The sequence below is a fragment of the Protomyctophum bolini genome (assembly GCF_963924005.1).
Source record: "Protomyctophum bolini genome assembly, chromosome: 8".
NCBI classification, from domain to species: domain Eukaryota; kingdom Metazoa; phylum Chordata; class Actinopteri; order Myctophiformes; family Myctophidae; genus Protomyctophum; species Protomyctophum bolini.
The window spans coordinates 459017-478923 of NC_137869.1; the positions used below are offsets into that span (position 1 = coordinate 459017).

The following is a 19907-nucleotide window of genomic DNA, read 5'->3' on the forward strand; positions in this document are numbered from 1 at the left end:
CAAGGTTTCTACACCTTGAAGACCCTAACAGGAGCCCTCGTACAAGGTTTCTACACCTTGAAGACCCTAACAGGAGCCCTCGTACAAGGTTTCTACACCTTGAAGACCCTAACAGGAGCCCTCGTACAAGGTTTCTACACCTTGAAGACCCTAACAGGAGCCCTCGTACAAGGTTTCTACACCTTGAAGACTCTAACAGGAGCCCTCGTACAAGGTTTCATCGACTATGCATGCACCTCTTGGTACCACAGCACCTCAAAGGCCCTTAACACTAGGCTCCAAACTTCCCAAAACAAACTGGTCAGGCTACTTGGCCTCACTCCCCGAACAAACAACTTAAGGCACAAAACCGCTCTCAAAGAGCACCTACGGACGGCTGCAGTTCAAAACTGGCCCCTATAAATTAGGTCAGATTTTCCACAATATTCTGTCACAAAGATGCAAAACGATATTAAACTATAATATATCCGATTGACTTTTATACCACTTAAATGGTATTAACCCATTCTGAACGGGAACCCGTTTTGGTGTTGGCATCATGTTATGCTTTAGCTATTGAAAAATAGCAGATCTACAAGCTCGTAGCGCGCCACCGAGTGGCTCGCTACGAGCTTGTAGATCTGCTATTTTTGAAAAATCGAAGAATGACTGACAATTTTAGAATCTGATCTCGGGTCAGAATGGGTTAATCAGACCAGTGTGTGTCCAGTGGAAACCTCGTATGAATCTGATCTCAGGTCAGAATAGGTTAAAGATCAGTTTCTCCAGATCGGGTAAATTGCCGATCAATCGATCGCTGACCGATCGACCAGAACACTTCTATTAAATAAAGAGCTAAAGATGATGTGTTTGATTGACAGGTGTCATAGAGACTAAAGATGATGTGTTTGATTGACATGTGTCATAGAGACAAAGATGCGTATGATTGACAGGTGTCAGAGACTAAATATGATTGACAGGTGTAATAAACACCTGTACGGTCCAGACAGGTTTTAAGTCGATCAATTCAGTATTTTAGAAAGATATTCATTTTATCAGCCCCGCCCCCACCACACCTGTTCCTGATTATTACATTATGATACAACACACTGTCTGTCTGTCTGTCTGTCTGACTGTCCTCGCATCCTATCTGGCTGTCCTCACTGCCTGTCTGTCTGTCCTCACAGCCTGTCTGTCTGTCCTCACAGCCTGTCTGTCTGTCCTCACAGCCTCTCTGTCCTCACACAGAGACACAGAGGAGTCAGGGTTCAACCCAAAGCCAGCGTAGAGCGGTTGAGGGAATGTGTCCTGGAAGGTGTACAGGTGAGTCAGAGTGTCCTCTAACACTCTGTAGAAGGACAGAGTCCCAGCGGGACGGTCCAGATACATTGCTACTCTGTTGGAGTCAGAGGAACGGATAGGTAGGACAGTCCTCTTACTATTGTGTCTGACAGAGTAATAGTTACCATGGTGACCATCTCTACAGAACAGACTCCAGGAATGTTCAGTCCATCCAAGCAGACGGTCCACTCTGTCTCCTTTCCTACTGATGTCTCCGTCAGTCACTCCTATCCTAACCTCTCCACTGAACTGTACCTCACTGTAGCAGCGTTCATCTAGACTCTCTGAACTCAGAACCTGAACCTTTCTATCAAACCTGTCGGGATGATCAGGATATGAATGATCCTGACAATCCTGACATGTCACTTTCCTGTTGTTCTCAGACAGAGAGAGGTCACAGTGTGCTGTGTTTGTGTCCAGAGTGAGATGCTGGGAATCTGATGAAAACACAATACAATACACATTAAATACATCATTCACTGAATGGGCAGCACGCACACACACACACACACACACACACACACACACACACACACACACACACTGAACATTTTTTATATTTTATATTGTGTCACTGACACAATATAAAGACAGACAGACAGACAGACAGACAGACAGACAGACAGACAGACAGACAGACAGACAGACAGACAGACAGACAGACAGACAGACTCACGTGTTGTAAGGAGTTGAGGTTTAGTCCAGTGTTCTCCTCCATAATTCACACTGTGGGAAGTAGAACAACAATGAATCAAGTCAAAACCTGCTGCTTAATGTCTCACATCGGCCTGTTTTAGTCCCACCAAATATTTACTAAACACATTTTGTCATCATTCTCCCACAGACTCTGTCCAAACATCACACACATTGTGTGGTCATGTGATTAAGACGCATCTCTCAGATTTGGATGAGATTGGCTTCCATAGTTTGCAGGAGTGTCAAAATGCTTCAAATCATTAACGCAGCGTCCGATTGGCTGTGAAACATTGCTGGCCCACAATAAGCTACCCGTCCTGGTGGAGACCTGTGTTCTGAGGAGCGTCTAGTTTAAACTGTCTTTCTATTTTCTATGTGTGTTAAATTATAGATGATGATGTCATTTATAAGAACACTGATACTTCTATCTGGACTTTATGGGTCCGCCTGGTCAGTTAAACATTCTACACTGTACTGACCAACATGGACACAGTCCTATAGTCTACTGACCAACATGGACACAGTCCTAAAGTCTACTGACCAACAGACACAGTCCTATAGTCTACTGACCAACATGGACACAGTCCTCTAGTAGACTCACTTGACAGTCTCCAGGGCAGCAGACAGCTTCTTCAGAGCAGAGTCTCCTAAGTGGCTGAAGTTCAAGTCCAGCTGTTTCAGCTGGGAGGAGGGGTTGGAGGTCACAGCTGAAGCCAGAGAAGAACAGCCTTCCTCTGTGACTCCACAGCCTGACAACCTGCAGAGAAATACACCTTTAACAAAGTGCTGTGTTGATGTTCAAGTAGAGATCCACACAGAGAGAACACACATTCTTTACCCCAGGATCTGCAGTCCACACTGTGGACTCTTCAGTAACGCAGAGAGCTGGAGCAGTTGTGATTCCGGCAGGCAGATGAAACTGAGGTCCAATTCTTTCAGATGGAGAAGATTAGAGCTGAGAGCTGAGAGCAGAACTTCAAATCCTGTCTGTGTGAAGGTACAGCCAGCAAGTCTGTAATTACACATGAAATATCTGGACTGAATATCACAGTTTTAGAGTAAAGACCCCAAGAGATGGAAAGAGAAGGCAGGAGTAATGTGAATACATTATCTTAAACTGAATATTCTGACAGGAAACAGAAAGCTAACTGACAGGAAATGATAATCCCCTAGCAGCCATGATGGATCACATATTGTAGTTACTGTACCGTAGCATTGATAATGATAATCGCCTAGCAGCCATGATGGATCACATATTGTAGTTACTGTACCGTAACATTGATAATGATAATCGCCTAGCAGCCATGATGGATCACATATTGTAGTTACTGTACCGTAGCATTGATAATGATAATTCCCTAGCAGCCATGATGGATCACATATTGTAGTTACTGTACCGTAGCATTGATAATGATAATTCCCTAGCAGCCATGATGGATCACATATTGTAGTTACTGTACCGTAGCATTGATAATGATAATTCCCTAGCAGCCATGATGGATCACATATTGTAGTTACTGTACCGTAGCATTGTGATGTGAGAGTGTGAACTAGACAACACAAACTCTGACCATATTATTATTGTAATCAGTGGGATACCATGATGTCAACTTTATTAACACTATTATTATTAAGAATCAAACTATAAATAATAAAACAGAACTAATGTAAATAATAATGTGACCTCAGTATCTCCAGATGACAGTTTGGACTCTTCAATGCAGCAGAGAGCAGGTCCATGGATGGATCCTCTATCTCATTATAACTGATGTCCAATTCTCTCAGATGTGAAGGATTAGAGCTGAGAGCTGAAGCCACAATCCCATACTCTGGTTCTTGGAGAGAACAGCCAACAAGTCTGTAAATGTAGATGATGTAAAATCAGTGATTATCAACACAGATTAGATCAAGTTCATGTTCAATGAAATTGACTATAAAGAGTAATGTAAATGTACTGTCTAGTTGGTCAGATATAGAGCGTCGCAGTCCCGCCCCCTTTCATGACGACATCAGGCCCAGGAAATTAATCCCGATGCATTTTTCCATTCATTTCAAAACGCATTTATTTAAAGACCTTTTAAGCGTCGTACGAAGCCAACTCTTGTCGTGACAAATCATGACAACACACACAATATTTTGGACCAAACAAATAATTACAAAGAAGAAAAACAACAAAAAAAGTGTTGTAACCTGCCGTTTTTTTTTCTTTGTTTGGCCCAAAACATTGTGTTTGTTGTCATGATTTGTCACGACAAGAGTTGGCTTTGTCCGCGGCGTAAACGTCTTTAAATAAATACTTTCTGAAAAGTGAACGGGGATTTATTTTCCGGGTCTCTCGAGGGGGCGGGGCTGCGACACTGTATAGACAGGTCATAAGAACAGTCTATTGACAGGTCATATAAGAACAGTCTAGTTGGTCAGATATTGACAGGTCATATAAGAACAGTCTATTCGGTCAGATATTGACAGGTCATATAAGAACAGTCTAGTTGGTCAGATATTGACAGGTCATATAAGAACAGTCCATTCGGTCAGATATTGACAGGTCATAAGAACAGTCTAGTTGGTCAGATATTGACAGGTCATATAAGAACAGTCTATTCGGTCAGATATTGACAGGTCATAATTATAAGAACAGTCTATTCGGTCAGATATTGACAGGTCATATAAGAACAGTCTATTCGGTCAGATATTGACAGGTCATATAAGAACAGTCTAGTTGGTCAGATATTGACAGGTCATATAAGAACAGTCTAGTTGGTCAGATATTGACAGGTCATATAAGAACAGAGAACCAGAAAACATAAAAGTGAAAGACAGATAATCTGCATTAATACTAGTGTGTAATTTACACGGATCTATGAATTTCAATTTATTTATTATTTTCACTTCTACAGATTGTGTCCAAATCTCAGAACGACAGGTACTCATGGTGTATGTCTGCAACAATGCAACTTAATGTTCCCCAGAGCATGGCTGCCCCCTAGTGGTGAGAAAATGAAACGTCCTCTAGTACCACACCATTACATTTACAATGTATTCATGTATCAGATGATCTGAATCCAGAGAGATTTACAGTAACAACACATGGTGATACATTATACATGTCATGAATCAATCATACATGTCATGAATCAATCATACATATCATGAATCAATCATACAAGTCATGAATCAATCATACATATCATGAATCAATCATACATATCATGAATCAATCATACATATCATGAATCAATCATACGTATCATGAATCAATCATACGTATCATGAATCAATCATACATGTCATGAATCAATCATACATATCATGAATCAATCATACATATCATGAATCAATCATACATATCATGAATCAATCATACATATCATGAATCAATCATACATATCATGAATCAATCATACATATCATGAATCAATCATATCATGAATCAATCATACATATCATGAATCAATCATACATATCATGAATCAACATAACAGTAGACTCATTAGATCACTTGTACAGTACAACTTTTTAATGTTTATCTCCACTAGTGAGACTAAATTAAAGAGTCTATGGTTTATCTCCACTAGTGAGACTAAATTAAAGAGTCTATGGTTTATCTCCACTAGTGAGACTAAATTAAAGTGTCTATGGTTTATCTCCACTAGTGAGACTAAATTGTGGACTAAATTAAAGTGTCTATAGTTCAGTTTTAGACTCAGCTTTAATAGAACTAGCCTTTATTTGCACTAGGCATGTAACACTAGACTGTACTATCACTATACTGTATTATTACAGTATACAGAGTATTGATAATGTAACACTAGACTGTATTACTGTATTATTACAGTATACAGAGTATTGATAATGTAACACTAGACTGTATTACTGTATTATCACGGTATAAACAGCAACATTATTGATAGTGAGATTTCAGAGCTCACGGTATCAATAATTAATCTTAATTTTAATATGCACATATTATGCACAGCTAAGCACAGCAGCACTCGCACCTGACCAAAACAACATTATCTGTAAAACATTACGTCTTTAACTTTAGCAGTAGTCAATACAACCATTCATCATAATCCCATCATGTTCAACCCGGCAAACAATAATTATTAGTTATTAGGTGTGATGGTAGATTTATTCTAAGTTTTCTACTAACCGAGCCTTTCTGCTGTTCCTCACAGCTGGGATTAGTCTGGATGTCGCCCATCCTGATGTTTTGGCGTATTGGTCCAGGTCCAACTCCTCCAGAACCTCCTCTGACGTCAGCAGCATGAAGGCCAGAGCTGAACACTGGCTCTCAGACAGTTCTGTCTTTGATCTGTCCGCTGACTTCAGGTACTGTTGGATCTCCTGATGTACTGAGAGGTCGTTCATCTCCATCAGACAGTGGAAGATGTTGATGAATCTGTCAGGAGAGAGACTCACATCCTCATTTTTCATCTCCTTCAGGTTGTTGATGACTCTCTGGATGCTCTCTGGACTGTTCTCTGTGTGACCCAGCAGGCCTCCTAACAGACTCTGGTTGGACTCCAGTGAGAGGCCATGAAGGAAGCGGACAAAGAGGTCCAGGTGGCCGTTCTTACTCTCCAGGGCTTTTTCGCTGGCTCTCAGCAGGAAGTCCTCCAAGGAACTGACATCATCTCCCAGGAATGTCTTCAGGACATTCATGTTCTTCTGTGTGAAACAGTGGAACAGGTAGACTGCAGCCAGGAACTCCTGGATGCTCAGATGAACAAAGCTGTAGATCTTTCTCTGAGATCGAACGGTCTCTTCTTTGAAGATCTCTGTGCACACTCCCGAGTACAGCGCGGCGTGGTTCACATCGAGACCACACTCTTCCAGGTCTTCTTGGTAGAACGTGACGCTGCCTTTCTTCAGATGTACAAACGCCAGCAGGCACAGCTGCAGAAGAACATCCCTGTCAGTCTCGCCATACTTTGTCTTCATCCTTTTTATCAGGAGCAAGATGAAGAGGCTGAACATCCCGGTCAGGTTCTTGGGCAGCTGTCCTCTCTTGCCTGTCTTCACCAGGTCCTCCACAACGGTAGCGGTCATCCAACAGAAGACTGGGATGTGACACATGATGTGGATGCTCTTTGATGTCTTCACGTGTGAGATGATGGTGCTGGCCAGCTCCTCATCATCACTGAACATCTTCCTGAAGAACTCCTCCTTCTGGGGGTCTGTGAACCCTCGTATTTCTGTCACCATGTCAACGCATTCAGGAGGGATCTGATTGGCTGCTGCAGGTCTGGTGGTTATCCAGAAGAGAGCCGAGGGGAGCAGATTCCCCTTGAAGAGGTTCGTCAGCAGCAGGCCCACCGATGATGTCACCGTGACATCAGAGATGACATCATTGTTGTCGAAGTCGTCAGAATCTACGTCAATGTTCTGGAATTTCAGTGGAAACCTGCTTTCATCGAGACCATCGAAGATGAAGCCAACTTTCCAGGCAGCGAGCTGCTCTGCTGTGACCTTCTCTAACGTTGGATGGAAAACATGGATCAGTGAGAGAAGACTGTGCTGCTCATCTCGGACCAAGTTCAGCTCCCGGAATGCGAAGAGAACCAGGAGATTGATGTCTTGGTTCTCCAAACCTCTCGCCCAGTCCAGAGCGAACTTACGCACAGAGAATGTCTTCCCGATGCCAGCGATGCCATTGGTCAGAACTCTGCTGCTGGGTGTGTCTCTGCCAGGGAGGAGGGTCTTAAAGATGGCACGGCACTTGATTAGGACGTCATAGAGGGTCTTCATGCTGGAGGCGGTCTCAAGCTGCCACACCTCATGTTGCTGATTAACCCCTTCACTCCCTCCCGCTGATAGGTGGAGGTCTGTGTAGATGTCGGAGAGGGAGGGATGTTCAGTGACGAATGTCACATGTTCAAGACCGTCCAAAGTGACCCTATAGACCTTTAAATACTCCGGCAGACGGACATCTGATATGAGGAGACAATTAATACATGTTAAACATTATGCTTAATTTACAACTTTACATTGAACAATCCATAGCATTAAAACTACGTATTAAATAAATAAATATTGGATCATTTGTTTTTGTCAGCATTTGGACATTGATAAGAGGAATACAACATGGATATGTAATCTGATGATGTCTGCTGCTATTTAAACATTGCATTAATTGATATAAAATGTTAATGAGTGTAAAATGTGTCCAGTCTTACTGTGTCCAGGTGTGGTTTGACTGAATGTCTTCTGTCCAGGTGTGTTTCTGAATGTCTCTCTGTGGAGATGAAGACAATAGAATATAGATAATGGATAGTTTAATATACAAACTTTATTCATAGAGTACTGTGAGTGTATACTAGAGTAATATATAGAGCACGTTTAAAACAACCAACATTCACCAAAGTGCTGAACAGAATCTACAGATCAGAAGAAAAACAAAACAAGCAAAGAAAAAACAATGTAGAAGAAATACAATATGAGAAATGTCAACATGATCACAGGAATAACGTAGAAGCACGAAAGAAACACAGAAAACTACAGTAAAATCAAACATTAGGTGGACTCAGATGGAATTAAAATCCAGAGAAAATAGATGAGTCTTGAGCTGGGATTTAAACATTAAAGCATGAATTGCGGTTTCTAACCGTTTTGAGGGAAGACATGGCTTGACCTTTGCAAGGAGGCGAAGTTGGGAAAAAGCTGGTCTTAACGACAGAACTGATTTGTTTATCGAATTGAAAAGAACTATCGAGGATAATGCCGAGGTTTTTTAGCAGATGTTGGAATTGAGGGTGTCCGATGTGTTGAGGGGTTGCGCCAGATTTACTATTTGTAATTGGTTATAAACTATTTTCTCCAAAACGTTTAATACAAATGGTAGTGAAATGGGCCTAAAATGTGATCAAATTGAAAGGGTATTCTTTTTGGTGTATAAAAGCACTAGGGACACATCCTGAGGTGTGCATGCATTCAACCATTCTGACCTGAGATCAGATTCTAAAAAATGTCTTCCACATCCTGACAGTTTTCTGAAAAAGCTATGTTTCTATGTCAGTCGTTCTTCGATTTTTCAAAAATAGAGTGGCGCGCTACGAGCTTGTAGATCTGCTATTTTTAAATTGCTAAAGCATAGCATAATACTAATACCAAAAAGGGGTTCCCGCCCAAAATGGGTTTTAATAATAGGTGGGTAGTGGGAGGTCATCAACCTTTTGAATTAAAAGTGATTTTATAATCGATGCAGACATGGATTAACCATGGAATAAAAAATATTAACCTGAGGTTTATGACAGTTTGTGTTAACTAAATTAGAGATGGATTGTGTTTTTACTGCTCTGTGATAATCAGCGAGACTGTCTGCGCAAAAAACATGGAATACGGATGTGTTTATATTACAGGAAACTCCCGTTAAACTTTACAACAAACTCCGGTAAACTCCCGAATTGTACCATCACAGCTGTATATTACCGTATATTAACTGTATGCATGTTACCGTATATTAACTGTATATTACCGTATATTAACTGTATATGCTGCTAAACTTGAGGTTTACGGGCAAATCTAGTGCCCATAATCTCCTCGTTACTCCTCTATTCACGCAGTGTTTTCCGTAGAATGTCCAGGGAAACATTACATAAAAGCGCTCTGTGAATGCACCATTTACCATGTCTTCACATACTGTTATATAGTGTATAGTGTATATATTTATGGAGGGTTGACATACTTAGTGTGTGGAGGTCCAGGTTCATTATTATGACTAAATTTGACTGAGGGACTGCAATTGGATTTTTTTAATTTTCGTTTTTTCATGTCATATGAAAGCAGGGAATCGTAGCTTCAAATTGACATATTGGTTGTTCAGTTTGGCCCACCAGTTTTGGAGATATGGCTTATAGAGTAATGTCTTGCAGAAAACAGCGAGTTGAGAAAACAGGCTTGAAAAGGTTCACTTCTGTGGTCTCTAACATTACACCTATAACTACATGTTTAAGCATTTATTTCATATTTCTAGTATGTGACGAGTCTGCCTGTGCTGCCTGTCACTTCCGTTACTTATATTGTATTGTATAGTGTTATAGTGTATAGTGTATAGTGCAGGGTCTGCTAAATGCCTAAATTGTAAATTGTATAGTGTATATTGTATATATTTATAGAGGATTGACATACTTAGCGTGTGGAGGTCCAGGTTCATTACTGAAGTTAGGAGGTTCTCCTTTAGACAGGTCAGTCTTCACAGACAGAAGGCTGGGAGTTGGAGACGCTCTTCCAGGTTCATTACTGAAGTTAGGAGGTTCTCCTTTAGACAGGTCAGTCTTCACAGACAGAAGGCTGGGAGTTGGAGACGCTCTTCCAGGTTCATTACTGAAGTTAGGAGGTTCTCCTTTAGACAGGTCAGTCTTCACAGACAGAAGGCTGGGAGTTGGAGACGCTCTTCCAGGTTCATTACTGAAGTTAGGAGGTTCTCCTTTAGACAGGTCAGTCTTCACAGACAGAAGGCTGGGAGTTGGAGACGCTCTTCCAGGTTCATTACTGAAGTTAGGAGGTTCTCCTTTAGACAGGTCAGTCTTCACAGACAGAAGGCTGGGAGTTGGAGACTCTGCTCTGTGGACAACACTTCTGGAATCATAAAACATATTCATAGGATTATCATGTGAATGAAAAAGTCGCTTCGTTTCAAGAGGATGTATTGATATGTCCCAACAAGTATAAGAGAGTCTAATCTGTGGGTTTCCTTTCACAATATTACAGTTCCATGAAAACAGGACAACAATGAATGAAATAATATCACCAGTAAAATGTACTATACACTGTAAATACAGTACAGATAGATTAGAGGTTATTATTTCTGGGCCGCAAGATTATTTTGAGAATAATGTGTCGGGGTGTTTTATAATAATTAATAATTGGTAAATCAGTTTAGGAATAATATTATGTTGTGGTTTCTACTAGGAATGTTAAAGACTGTAGTTACAGGGCTTGGCCAAGAGGGGGCACAAGAACACCAGACTAGGACTAGGCTGTCAGTAGGAGGAAACCAGCCTCTTGGAGGAATTAGAATATTACATTCATAATATATTGATTGATTGATTGATTGATTGATTGATTGATTGGTTTATTAGACATGAATGTAAAAACAGCAACAGAGTACAGTCAACACTTCCGTTACTTATATTGTATTGTATTGTACTAGTGTATATTGTATAGTATTATAGTGTATATTGTATAGTGTATAGTGTATATATTTAACAAGAAAAACAAGAAATAGTGCAAATGACATTGCTGCAAAAATAGGTAGATTTTCCATGCATATATTTCCATAGTTTGTTCCATAAATAGTAGTAACTATAGCTGTCAGCCTGTCACCATCACCCCACTAGACAGTAGACAGTAGTAACTATCACTATAGCTGTCAGCCTGTCACCATCACCCCACTAGACAGTAGACAGTAGTAACTATCACTATAGCTGTCAGCCTGTCACCATCACCCCACTAGACAGTAGACAGTAGTAACTATCACTATAGCTGTCAGCCTGTCACAGTGCCGGTTCTAGGAGTCAAGTGGCCCTATGCAGGCACGGATTGGACGGATTAAAAAGATTAATAGATAGATAAATAAAATCCCTCGCACTATTAGAGAATTGGGCCGGCCCGGTCCATAGGAGGGTTAAAGTGATTGTGACATTGGTTGAAGGGAAGCAGAGACCCCCCCCCCCCCCCGTAAGCCTTGAGGTCAGGAGGAGATCAAGTTCTACCAGTTGTACATTATCAAACCCAAACTATTTGGTTTGGTACGTGTAAGAGCCATTATGACCTAATGTTTTGCTGATTGACAGTGTCACTGCAGCTTGGTGAGTGTCTGGGCCAGCCCAGGTATTTAACCAGGCTCCTGATCAGGCACAGGTGTTGTCAGTGGCAGACGGCAGAGGCTAACAGTTTTCTAGTGTGTTCAGGAGGGCTGGTCGCCTGTGTTTGTTAGTGTTTCTTTCTGATTATTGTATCTGTATGTTGTGTATAGGACATGTTTTGGAGATCAGTTTCTACTGCCACACGTAAGAGCTTCCACCTGGCCGTCGGCAACCAGTAGTGACATTAACCCATTCTGACCTGAGATCAGATTCATACGAGGTTTCCACTGGACACACACTGGTCTGATTTAACGCATTCTGACCTGAGATCAGATTCTAAAAATGTCAGTCGTTCTTCGATTTTTCAAAAATAGCAGACCTACAAGCTCATAGCGCGCCACTCGGTGGCGCGCTACGAGCTTGTAGGTCTGCTATTTTTCAATAGCTAAAGCATAACATGATGCTAACACCAAAATGGGTTCCCGTTCAGAATGGGTTAAGTATAGGACTTTAGGCACTACAGCAAGGTTAGTACGGTAGCTTCGATGGTTTGTCACATCTTGACGAGACATCCTAGAGACAGTCTTAGACCTTGCATAGTTGTGATGTCATGCATGAGAATGAACAATGGAAACAGAACGATAAGAGTCAAAACCATCATGTGCATGTACGTACGTACATGATGGGTGATTAGATATCGATAAAAAAGAGCATGCCAGGATTTAAAGGAATGCACCGTCACACCTATAGTTCCATGCTACAGGGCTACTAACTTTGATCAGAGGTGAACAAGCTTCTAAGTGGAGATCGTGGACGCCCAGGCTGTGGATCACGGGTCTCCACAGATTAGGATTGTGGAGAGTTATTATAGTTATAAATTGGTACACCACCAAGATCAAGCTCAGTGAGCAGATGGAGGTTCTGGGTCTTTAAGCTCAGTAAACATGGAGGTTCTGGGTCTTTAAGCTCAGTAAACATATGGAGGTTCTGGGTCTTTGAGCTCAGTGAGCAGATGGAGGTTCTGGGTCTTTAAGCTCAGTAAACATATGGAGGTTCTGGGTCTTTAAGCTCAGTGAGCAGATGGAGGTTCTGGGTCTTTAAGCTCAGTAAACATATGGAGGTTCTGGGTCTTTAAGCTCAGTGAGCAGATGGAGGTTCTGGGGCTTTAAGCTCAGTGAGCAGATGGAGGTTCTGGGTCTTTAAGCTCAGTGAGCAGATGGAGGTTCTGGGTCTTTGCTGTTTTTCTCAAAGCCTGTATCTGCCTGAGCTTAAGAGAAATCACACCCGTGTGAACTGAGTGGTTTTTCAGCAAATGTATTTGCTCAGTACTGCCCTCCTTTGCTTTTGTAGCAAATAGATCCTTCTGAATAGAAGTGTTTTTGCTGCACCATTTGCCACTGTAAATAATACATAACAGACACATGTGGCCGCTAAACCCCTTATCCCTAAATTACTTTGCCTTTTTTTTTGAATAGTTCAACTAGCGTTGTGAGCTTGTAGACTGGCCATTTTAACTATTCAAAAATGTTATGCAAAATAGTAAAAAAAAGGCAAAAAAGTTTAGGGATAAGGGGTTTAGCGGTGACAAAATGGAGCCCTATATCCATAAAGAACTACACATACACATAACATTATAGATTATTATCATCTTTACTGTGCTGGCCTATTGCCAACAATTCAATCAACCAACTGCAATCAATGGCAAACCACTTCACCTGTGGGCAGTGTGCAATTTGCAACCTGCATTCAACTGCATGTGGCATATTATCAAATTATTCTGTTGTGTCTGTTGTGAGATCTTAATTTTATTGCATATTAAAATAATAACTATAGTTTTTGGATGAGGCAGGTTTGGGGCCACAATACAATAATACATATAGTAAAAAAATAGCTGATCTACAGCTCAAGCTGCGACGCGTTTTGAGCTCGTAGATCTGCAAATATTGCAATTTCTTTTATTGGAATCCTGAATATTTTTTTTGCTATTTCTGAATTGGAATCCTGAAAATTAACGTTATTATTTAATTTAAAATACATACATATGCTCTCATGTTAACTTTATGAACTTAAATGCAAATACATTGGACATAAAAAAGACTAGTATGTGGCCCCCTTTGTGGTTGTGGCCCCAAGCGACCGCTTATATTGCTTATGCCTAGGACCGGCCCTGGCCTGTCACCATCACCCCACTAGACAGTAGTAACTATCACTATAGCTGTCAGCCTGTCACCATCACCCCACTAGACAGTAGTAACTATCACTATAGCTGTCAGCCTGTCACCATCACCCCACTAGACAGTAGACAGTAGTAACCATCACTATAGCTGTCAGCCTGTCACCATCACCCCACTAGACAGTAGACACTAGTAACTATCACTATAGCTGTCAGCCTGTCACCATCACCCCACTAGACAGTAGACAGTAGTAACTATCACTACAGCTGTCAGCCTGTCACCATCACCCCTCTAGACCTCACTAGACAGCTGCGGAAAACTGATCAAATGGAAAGAAAAAAACCCACCTTTATATTGTTGTGTATAGATAGATAGATAGATTTCTTTATTTTTGTGTCATGCACCAAAGGCGCCCAGCCCACATGGACTTACAGGACACACCATAACATTGCTTCAATATTGCATTGTGTACAATAAACAGATTTGTTTTGTTGATATTCCATTTTGTCTTTATTTTTTTACACAAACAAAACATTCTGCCTTATTTCCCACGCCCTGCATAAAAAGTCTGCCAAAGCAAAAATACCTTTCCTAAAACAAAATTCCAGTTTTTCATAGTCCTCCAACCAGAAAAAGTCAGCACAGATGGTTGTCATTTTACAAAATAATATATGTCTTAATTCTTCATATAATGGGCAGTAAAACAAAAAATTAATTTCATTTTCAATTTCTTTTAAATCACACACTAGACAGACTCTGTCCTCCTCAGGAGTACCAATGAATCTACCCGTTTCTAAAGCTAACGGTATAAGGTCCCAGAATGCAGCTGTGCACAAAAAGATCTGACTTTTGGATATATTTTGTGTAACATAAGGATCAGGGCCATAATTATTTTTAATAAGACGATATGTTCTTAGTTTTGGTTTGTACCATAATTCAACGGCCCAACTCTCCTTATACCCAAGGAACATACAGTTCTGTATTTCATGAATATTACAGTGTAGTCTATTTAAATAAATAAATGATGAGTTATTCTTAAAGAATAAAGACTTTACTTCATTAGCCCAGGGGTAACCATTAGAAATGTCCCAGTTAAAAATATTTCATCGGACATATTAACAAGTCTATTCCAAAGTCTCAACATCTCACCTTTGTGTCTGATATTTGCGGGCATCCATCCCATATCGCCGCTAATAGCCAAGATAGGCGTGAGCTTATGAACTCCAAGAAATGACCGTATGGCTCAATTTGTATATTGTACAGGAGGATTGACTTACTGTGTATCTGGAGGTGCAGGTTCATTAGTGAACTGAAGAGGCGTTACCATAGAAGTGTCACTCTTCACAGACAGAAGGCTGGGTGTTGGAGACTGTGGTCTGACAGCTCCATCCTCCTCTCTCCCCCCACTCATCTTTGGTCTGTACGACACCTGTCAATCAAACACATCATCTTTAGTCTCTATGACACCTGTCAATCAAACACATCATCTTTGGTCTGTACGACACCTGTCAAACACATCATCTTTGGTCTGTACGACACCTGTCAATCAAACACATCATCTTTAGTCCATGACACCTGTCAAACACATCTTTAGCTCGTTTATTTAATAGAGGTGTTCTGATCGATCGGTCAACGATCGGTGATCGGTAATTTACCCGGATTATCTGGAGAAACAGATCTTTAATACCAATTAAGTGGTATAAAAGTCAATCAGATATATTATAGTTTAATATCGTTTTGCATCTTTGTGACAGGCCTAAACATAAACAATTGCGCGCACACTTGTAAATATCCTCCCTGTAGTGTCAGTGCACTGACACGGGCTGGTGACTGAAAGCCAGATCTAGAGTTTAGACGTGTTTGTATAATAATACAAACTAAAACTGATGTCCAAACGTTGACTTCGTTTTGAATTAAATGGTATTTATTTACCGTCACTTCAGCATGTTAAACAACGACATAATAAACAGCCTTTGTTCTCACGTTACAGATACAGTCAACAGACTGTTGCCTCTTTCATTTCAGTAGCACCAGGCTGTGCCTTGTTGCCCACTTCCTCATATAGAAAAGGCCAACGCCTCACACTATAGCAGATAATAATAATAATAATAATAATAATAATAATAATAATAATAATAAAACTTTATTTGTATAGCACCTTTCATTACATGAAATGCAGCTCAAAGTGCTTTACAGAAAAATGGAGAATAAAAGAAAAGCAAGGCAACAACATTAAGAACAAGCAGTAATGCAATACAGTGAGGACATGAATAACAAAAAAAAAAGAAAAAAGGATCAATTAAAAGCAATGTTGTAGAAGTGGGTCTTGAGCTGAGCTTTAAAAATGTCTACGGAGGCTGCCTGACGAAGGTACAGTGGGATCTAACGTGCTAACTTTTTTAAACAATGAAATAAGCAATTCCATGCCATGACATGCAAAAACGAATGTTACTGGATAACATTATGTAACCATGAGTGCATATTTGGCCACTTATATGAAGCTTAGATGTTTGTAATTAATTAGTTTGTGCCTGAGCAAACAGGAGACCATCTTACCTCAATGAGTTGAGTTCCTCTGTACTGAGGATTAACCACAATGCAACACAACATCTTCAAAATAAAAGAAAGAAAGAAAGAAAGAATGAAAGAAAGAATAAAAGGAGCTGTGCACGCCTTCACCAGCAGGTGTCAGTAAACTTTAACCTGACGCACAGCACATCACTGTTAACCCGGAAGTAAATCCGTTGCATGAGTCACAGAGAGCAGTGTTGCCATGTCTGCTTGTTATAAGCAACCTTTGATCGATTGATTGAAATGTTTATTAACAGTTTGCAGAATTACATGTCAACTGTGAGTGGACGACCCAATTAAGCATTACACTTGTTTACAAGAGGGTCCACCATGTTCAATTCATCAAAACATTTAGAGACGTACAAATAGACAAAGAACAGAACAGGAATTCATCATAAAGGAGGTAAAAAGGGAAAATAAACATAATTATACTGGGGAAAAGGGGGGGGGGATTCAGATTCTACGGGGGCCAGTTTCGAATTGCAGCCGTCCGTCGGTGCCCTTGAGAGCGGTTTTGAAGGAGTCAAGGGATTCACATGTCTTAATGACTGTTGGTAGGGCGTTCCACATTTTGGTGGCATAGAAGCAAAAATAATTTAGTCCCTTGTTTGTGCCAAATCTGGGTTGTAGGCCTACATGGTTCGTTACCTTAGGGATTGTTTTCTGTAAAGTTGCTTGTAAATATAATTGGTAGTTCAATAGTTGCGGTTTCTTTGGTCTTAATTGTTTCTAAAGTGTAGTTGTTTATTTGGTCTTGTTTCTAAAGTGTAGTTGTTTATTTATGTGGGCTTGTTTCTAAAGTGTAGTTGTTTATTTGGTCTTGTTTCTAAAGTGTAGTTGTTTATTTGGGCTTGTTTATAAAGTGTAGTTGTTTATTTGGGCTTGTTTCTAAAGTGTAGTTGTTTATTTGGGCTTGTTTCTAAAGTGTAGTTGTTTATTTGGGCTTGTTTCTAAAGTGTAGTTGTTTATTTGGGCTTGTTTATAAAGTGTAGCCTAGTTGTTTATTTGGGCTTATTTATAAAGTGTAGTTGTTTATTTGGTCTTTATTGTATTGTGTTGTGCTTGAAATGTACTGTAATTCTGCAAACTTAATACATATTTCAATCAATCAATCAATGTTGTCATTAAAATGTATTCCACATTTTGTCAATGCGACGCGTTGTGAGCTTGAAGATCTGCTTTTTATTTTTCTTTCTTTTTTTAAACATAGCCCCACTGCCCCAGTCCAGCCAGAGCTTCTCTTTGGGGCTTGTTTTCACGGACCCGGCCGGTTGCTTGTTTCTCTCACACAACGTGGCAACCCCGACACAGAGCTATGGGTTTATGTGTTGAAGTGATTCCAGGAGGAATTAAAAGATTCATTTAATTTAACGTTCCATAAAATCAACACATTAAAGCAGTTTAAACCTGAACGGAACGCAGTGGAACAGGTCAGTATAATAATAATACCTCAACCACTGTCTGGAGATGATGGGGTTAAATTATGACACATTGTATTATTCTGTCTGTGGGTAAACAATAGGATAGGATAATAAAAAAACAACACTGCCATTTGAAAACGTGTCAAATATAGATCTTAATTTAATATGGTTTTAAATGTATAAACATGTTGACCGTTTTAATTCTGTCTGCCTGTCTGTCTGTCTGTCTGTCTGTCTGTCTGTCTGTCTGTCTGTCTGTCTGTCTGTCTGTCTGTCTGTCTGCCTGCCTGCCTGCCTGCCTGCCTGCCTGCCTGCCTGCCTGCCTGCCTGCCTGTCTGTCTGTCTGTCTGCCTGTCTGTCTTTCTGTGGGGAGACAATAATAGACTGCAGTGAAGGATTAATAAACAATTTAACACATTTGAAAACATGTCAAATATAGACCTTAATAAATAATAATTATATATGCTGTCTGGGCGAATATTATGTCCATAAGCTGCTCTCATAATGTCCAACAATATATCTGGCTCACAATGTCCCAAACTGTTACTATATACTATAATCACAATATAACTCACAATGTCCCAAACTGTTACTATATATAATATACTATAATCACAATATAACTCACAATGTCCCAAACTGTTACTATATATAATATACTATAATCACAATATAACTCACAATGTCCCAAACTGTTACTATCTGTATGTATTATAATATAATCACAATATAACTCACAATGTCCCAAACTGTTACTATCTGTACATAATATACTATAATCACAATATATCTCACAATGTCCCAAACTGTTACTATCTGTACATAATATACTATAATCACAATATAACTCACAATGTCCCAAATTGTTACTATCTGTATATAATAATATACTAGCATTCCAATAATCATAATAAAGACAATATATTAGGCCCAGCTGTTAATCATTACATAATCGCCTAATCACAATTATTTATCATTTATCATTTGCATAATTGTCATAATGGTCACAACAAATTCAAGATTGTCTTAAAAATAAAATAATCTAAACTAGTGTAAATAGCAGTACCTATGTGGTACTCTGTGGTACTCTGTGGTTACTATGTGGTACAATGTGGTACTATGTGGTACTCTGTGGTACTCTATGGCAGGGGTTCCCAAACCTTTTTGGACCAGGTACCCCTTTTGGGGTAGATATTTTTCCAGGTACCCTCTCATCCTCGCAACACGGATAACAATATATTTACAACCACAAGCAGTGTTTCCTGCAGGAAAAAGCTTTGGCATGGTCTAAAATAAATGTAGACGTCTAAATGTATACAGACGTCTAAATGTAGACGTCTAAATGTGTACGTCTAAATGTAGACGTCTAAATGTGTACGTCTAAATGTAGACGTCTAAATGTAGACGTCTAAATGTGTACGTCTTCTCTTATGGGGGTCCCTGGCATATCTTTTCAAATGGGGGTCCACGGGCTAAGTAGTGTCAATTTGGGGGTCCTTGACATGAAAAAGTTTGGGAACCACTGCTTTAAACACTTTAGCACTAGGTACTCTGTGGTACTCTGTGGTACTCTGTGGTACTCTGTGGTTACTATGTGGTACTCTGTGTCTGTGGTACTCTGTGGTACTCTGTGGTTCTCTGTGGTTACTATGTGGTACTCTGTGGTACTCTGTGGTACTCTGTGGTTACTATGTGGTACTCTGTGGTTCTCTGTGGTTACTATGTGGTACTCTGTGGTACTCTGTGGTACTCTGTGGTTACTATGTGGTACTCTGTGGTACTCTGTGGTTCTCTGTGGTTACTATGTGGTACTCTGTGGTACTCTGTGGTACTCTGTGTTTACTATGTGGTACTCTGTGGTACTCTGTGGTACTCTGTGGTTACTATGTGGTACTCTGTGGTACTCTGTGGTACTA

At 40.1% G+C, this 19907-nt stretch overlaps 1 protein-coding gene across 1 annotated transcript; it reads right to left on the minus strand.

The window, feature by feature from the left end:
* Nucleotides 1–695: 695 nt before the first annotated feature.
* Nucleotides 696–7853, minus strand: LOC308319643 (protein NLRC3-like). Its single transcript, XM_080769751.1, has 6 exons — nt 6170–7853; nt 3701–3874; nt 2855–3028; nt 2618–2773; nt 1997–2046; nt 696–1757 (listed from the first exon to the last, which is right to left on the minus strand). The coding sequence occupies exons 1-6, from the start codon at nt 7765–7767 to the stop codon at nt 1126–1128; spliced, it is 2784 nt and encodes a 927-aa protein (XP_080625877.1). The 5' UTR covers nt 7768–7853; the 3' UTR covers nt 696–1125.
* Nucleotides 7854–19907: the final 12054 nt, after the last annotated feature.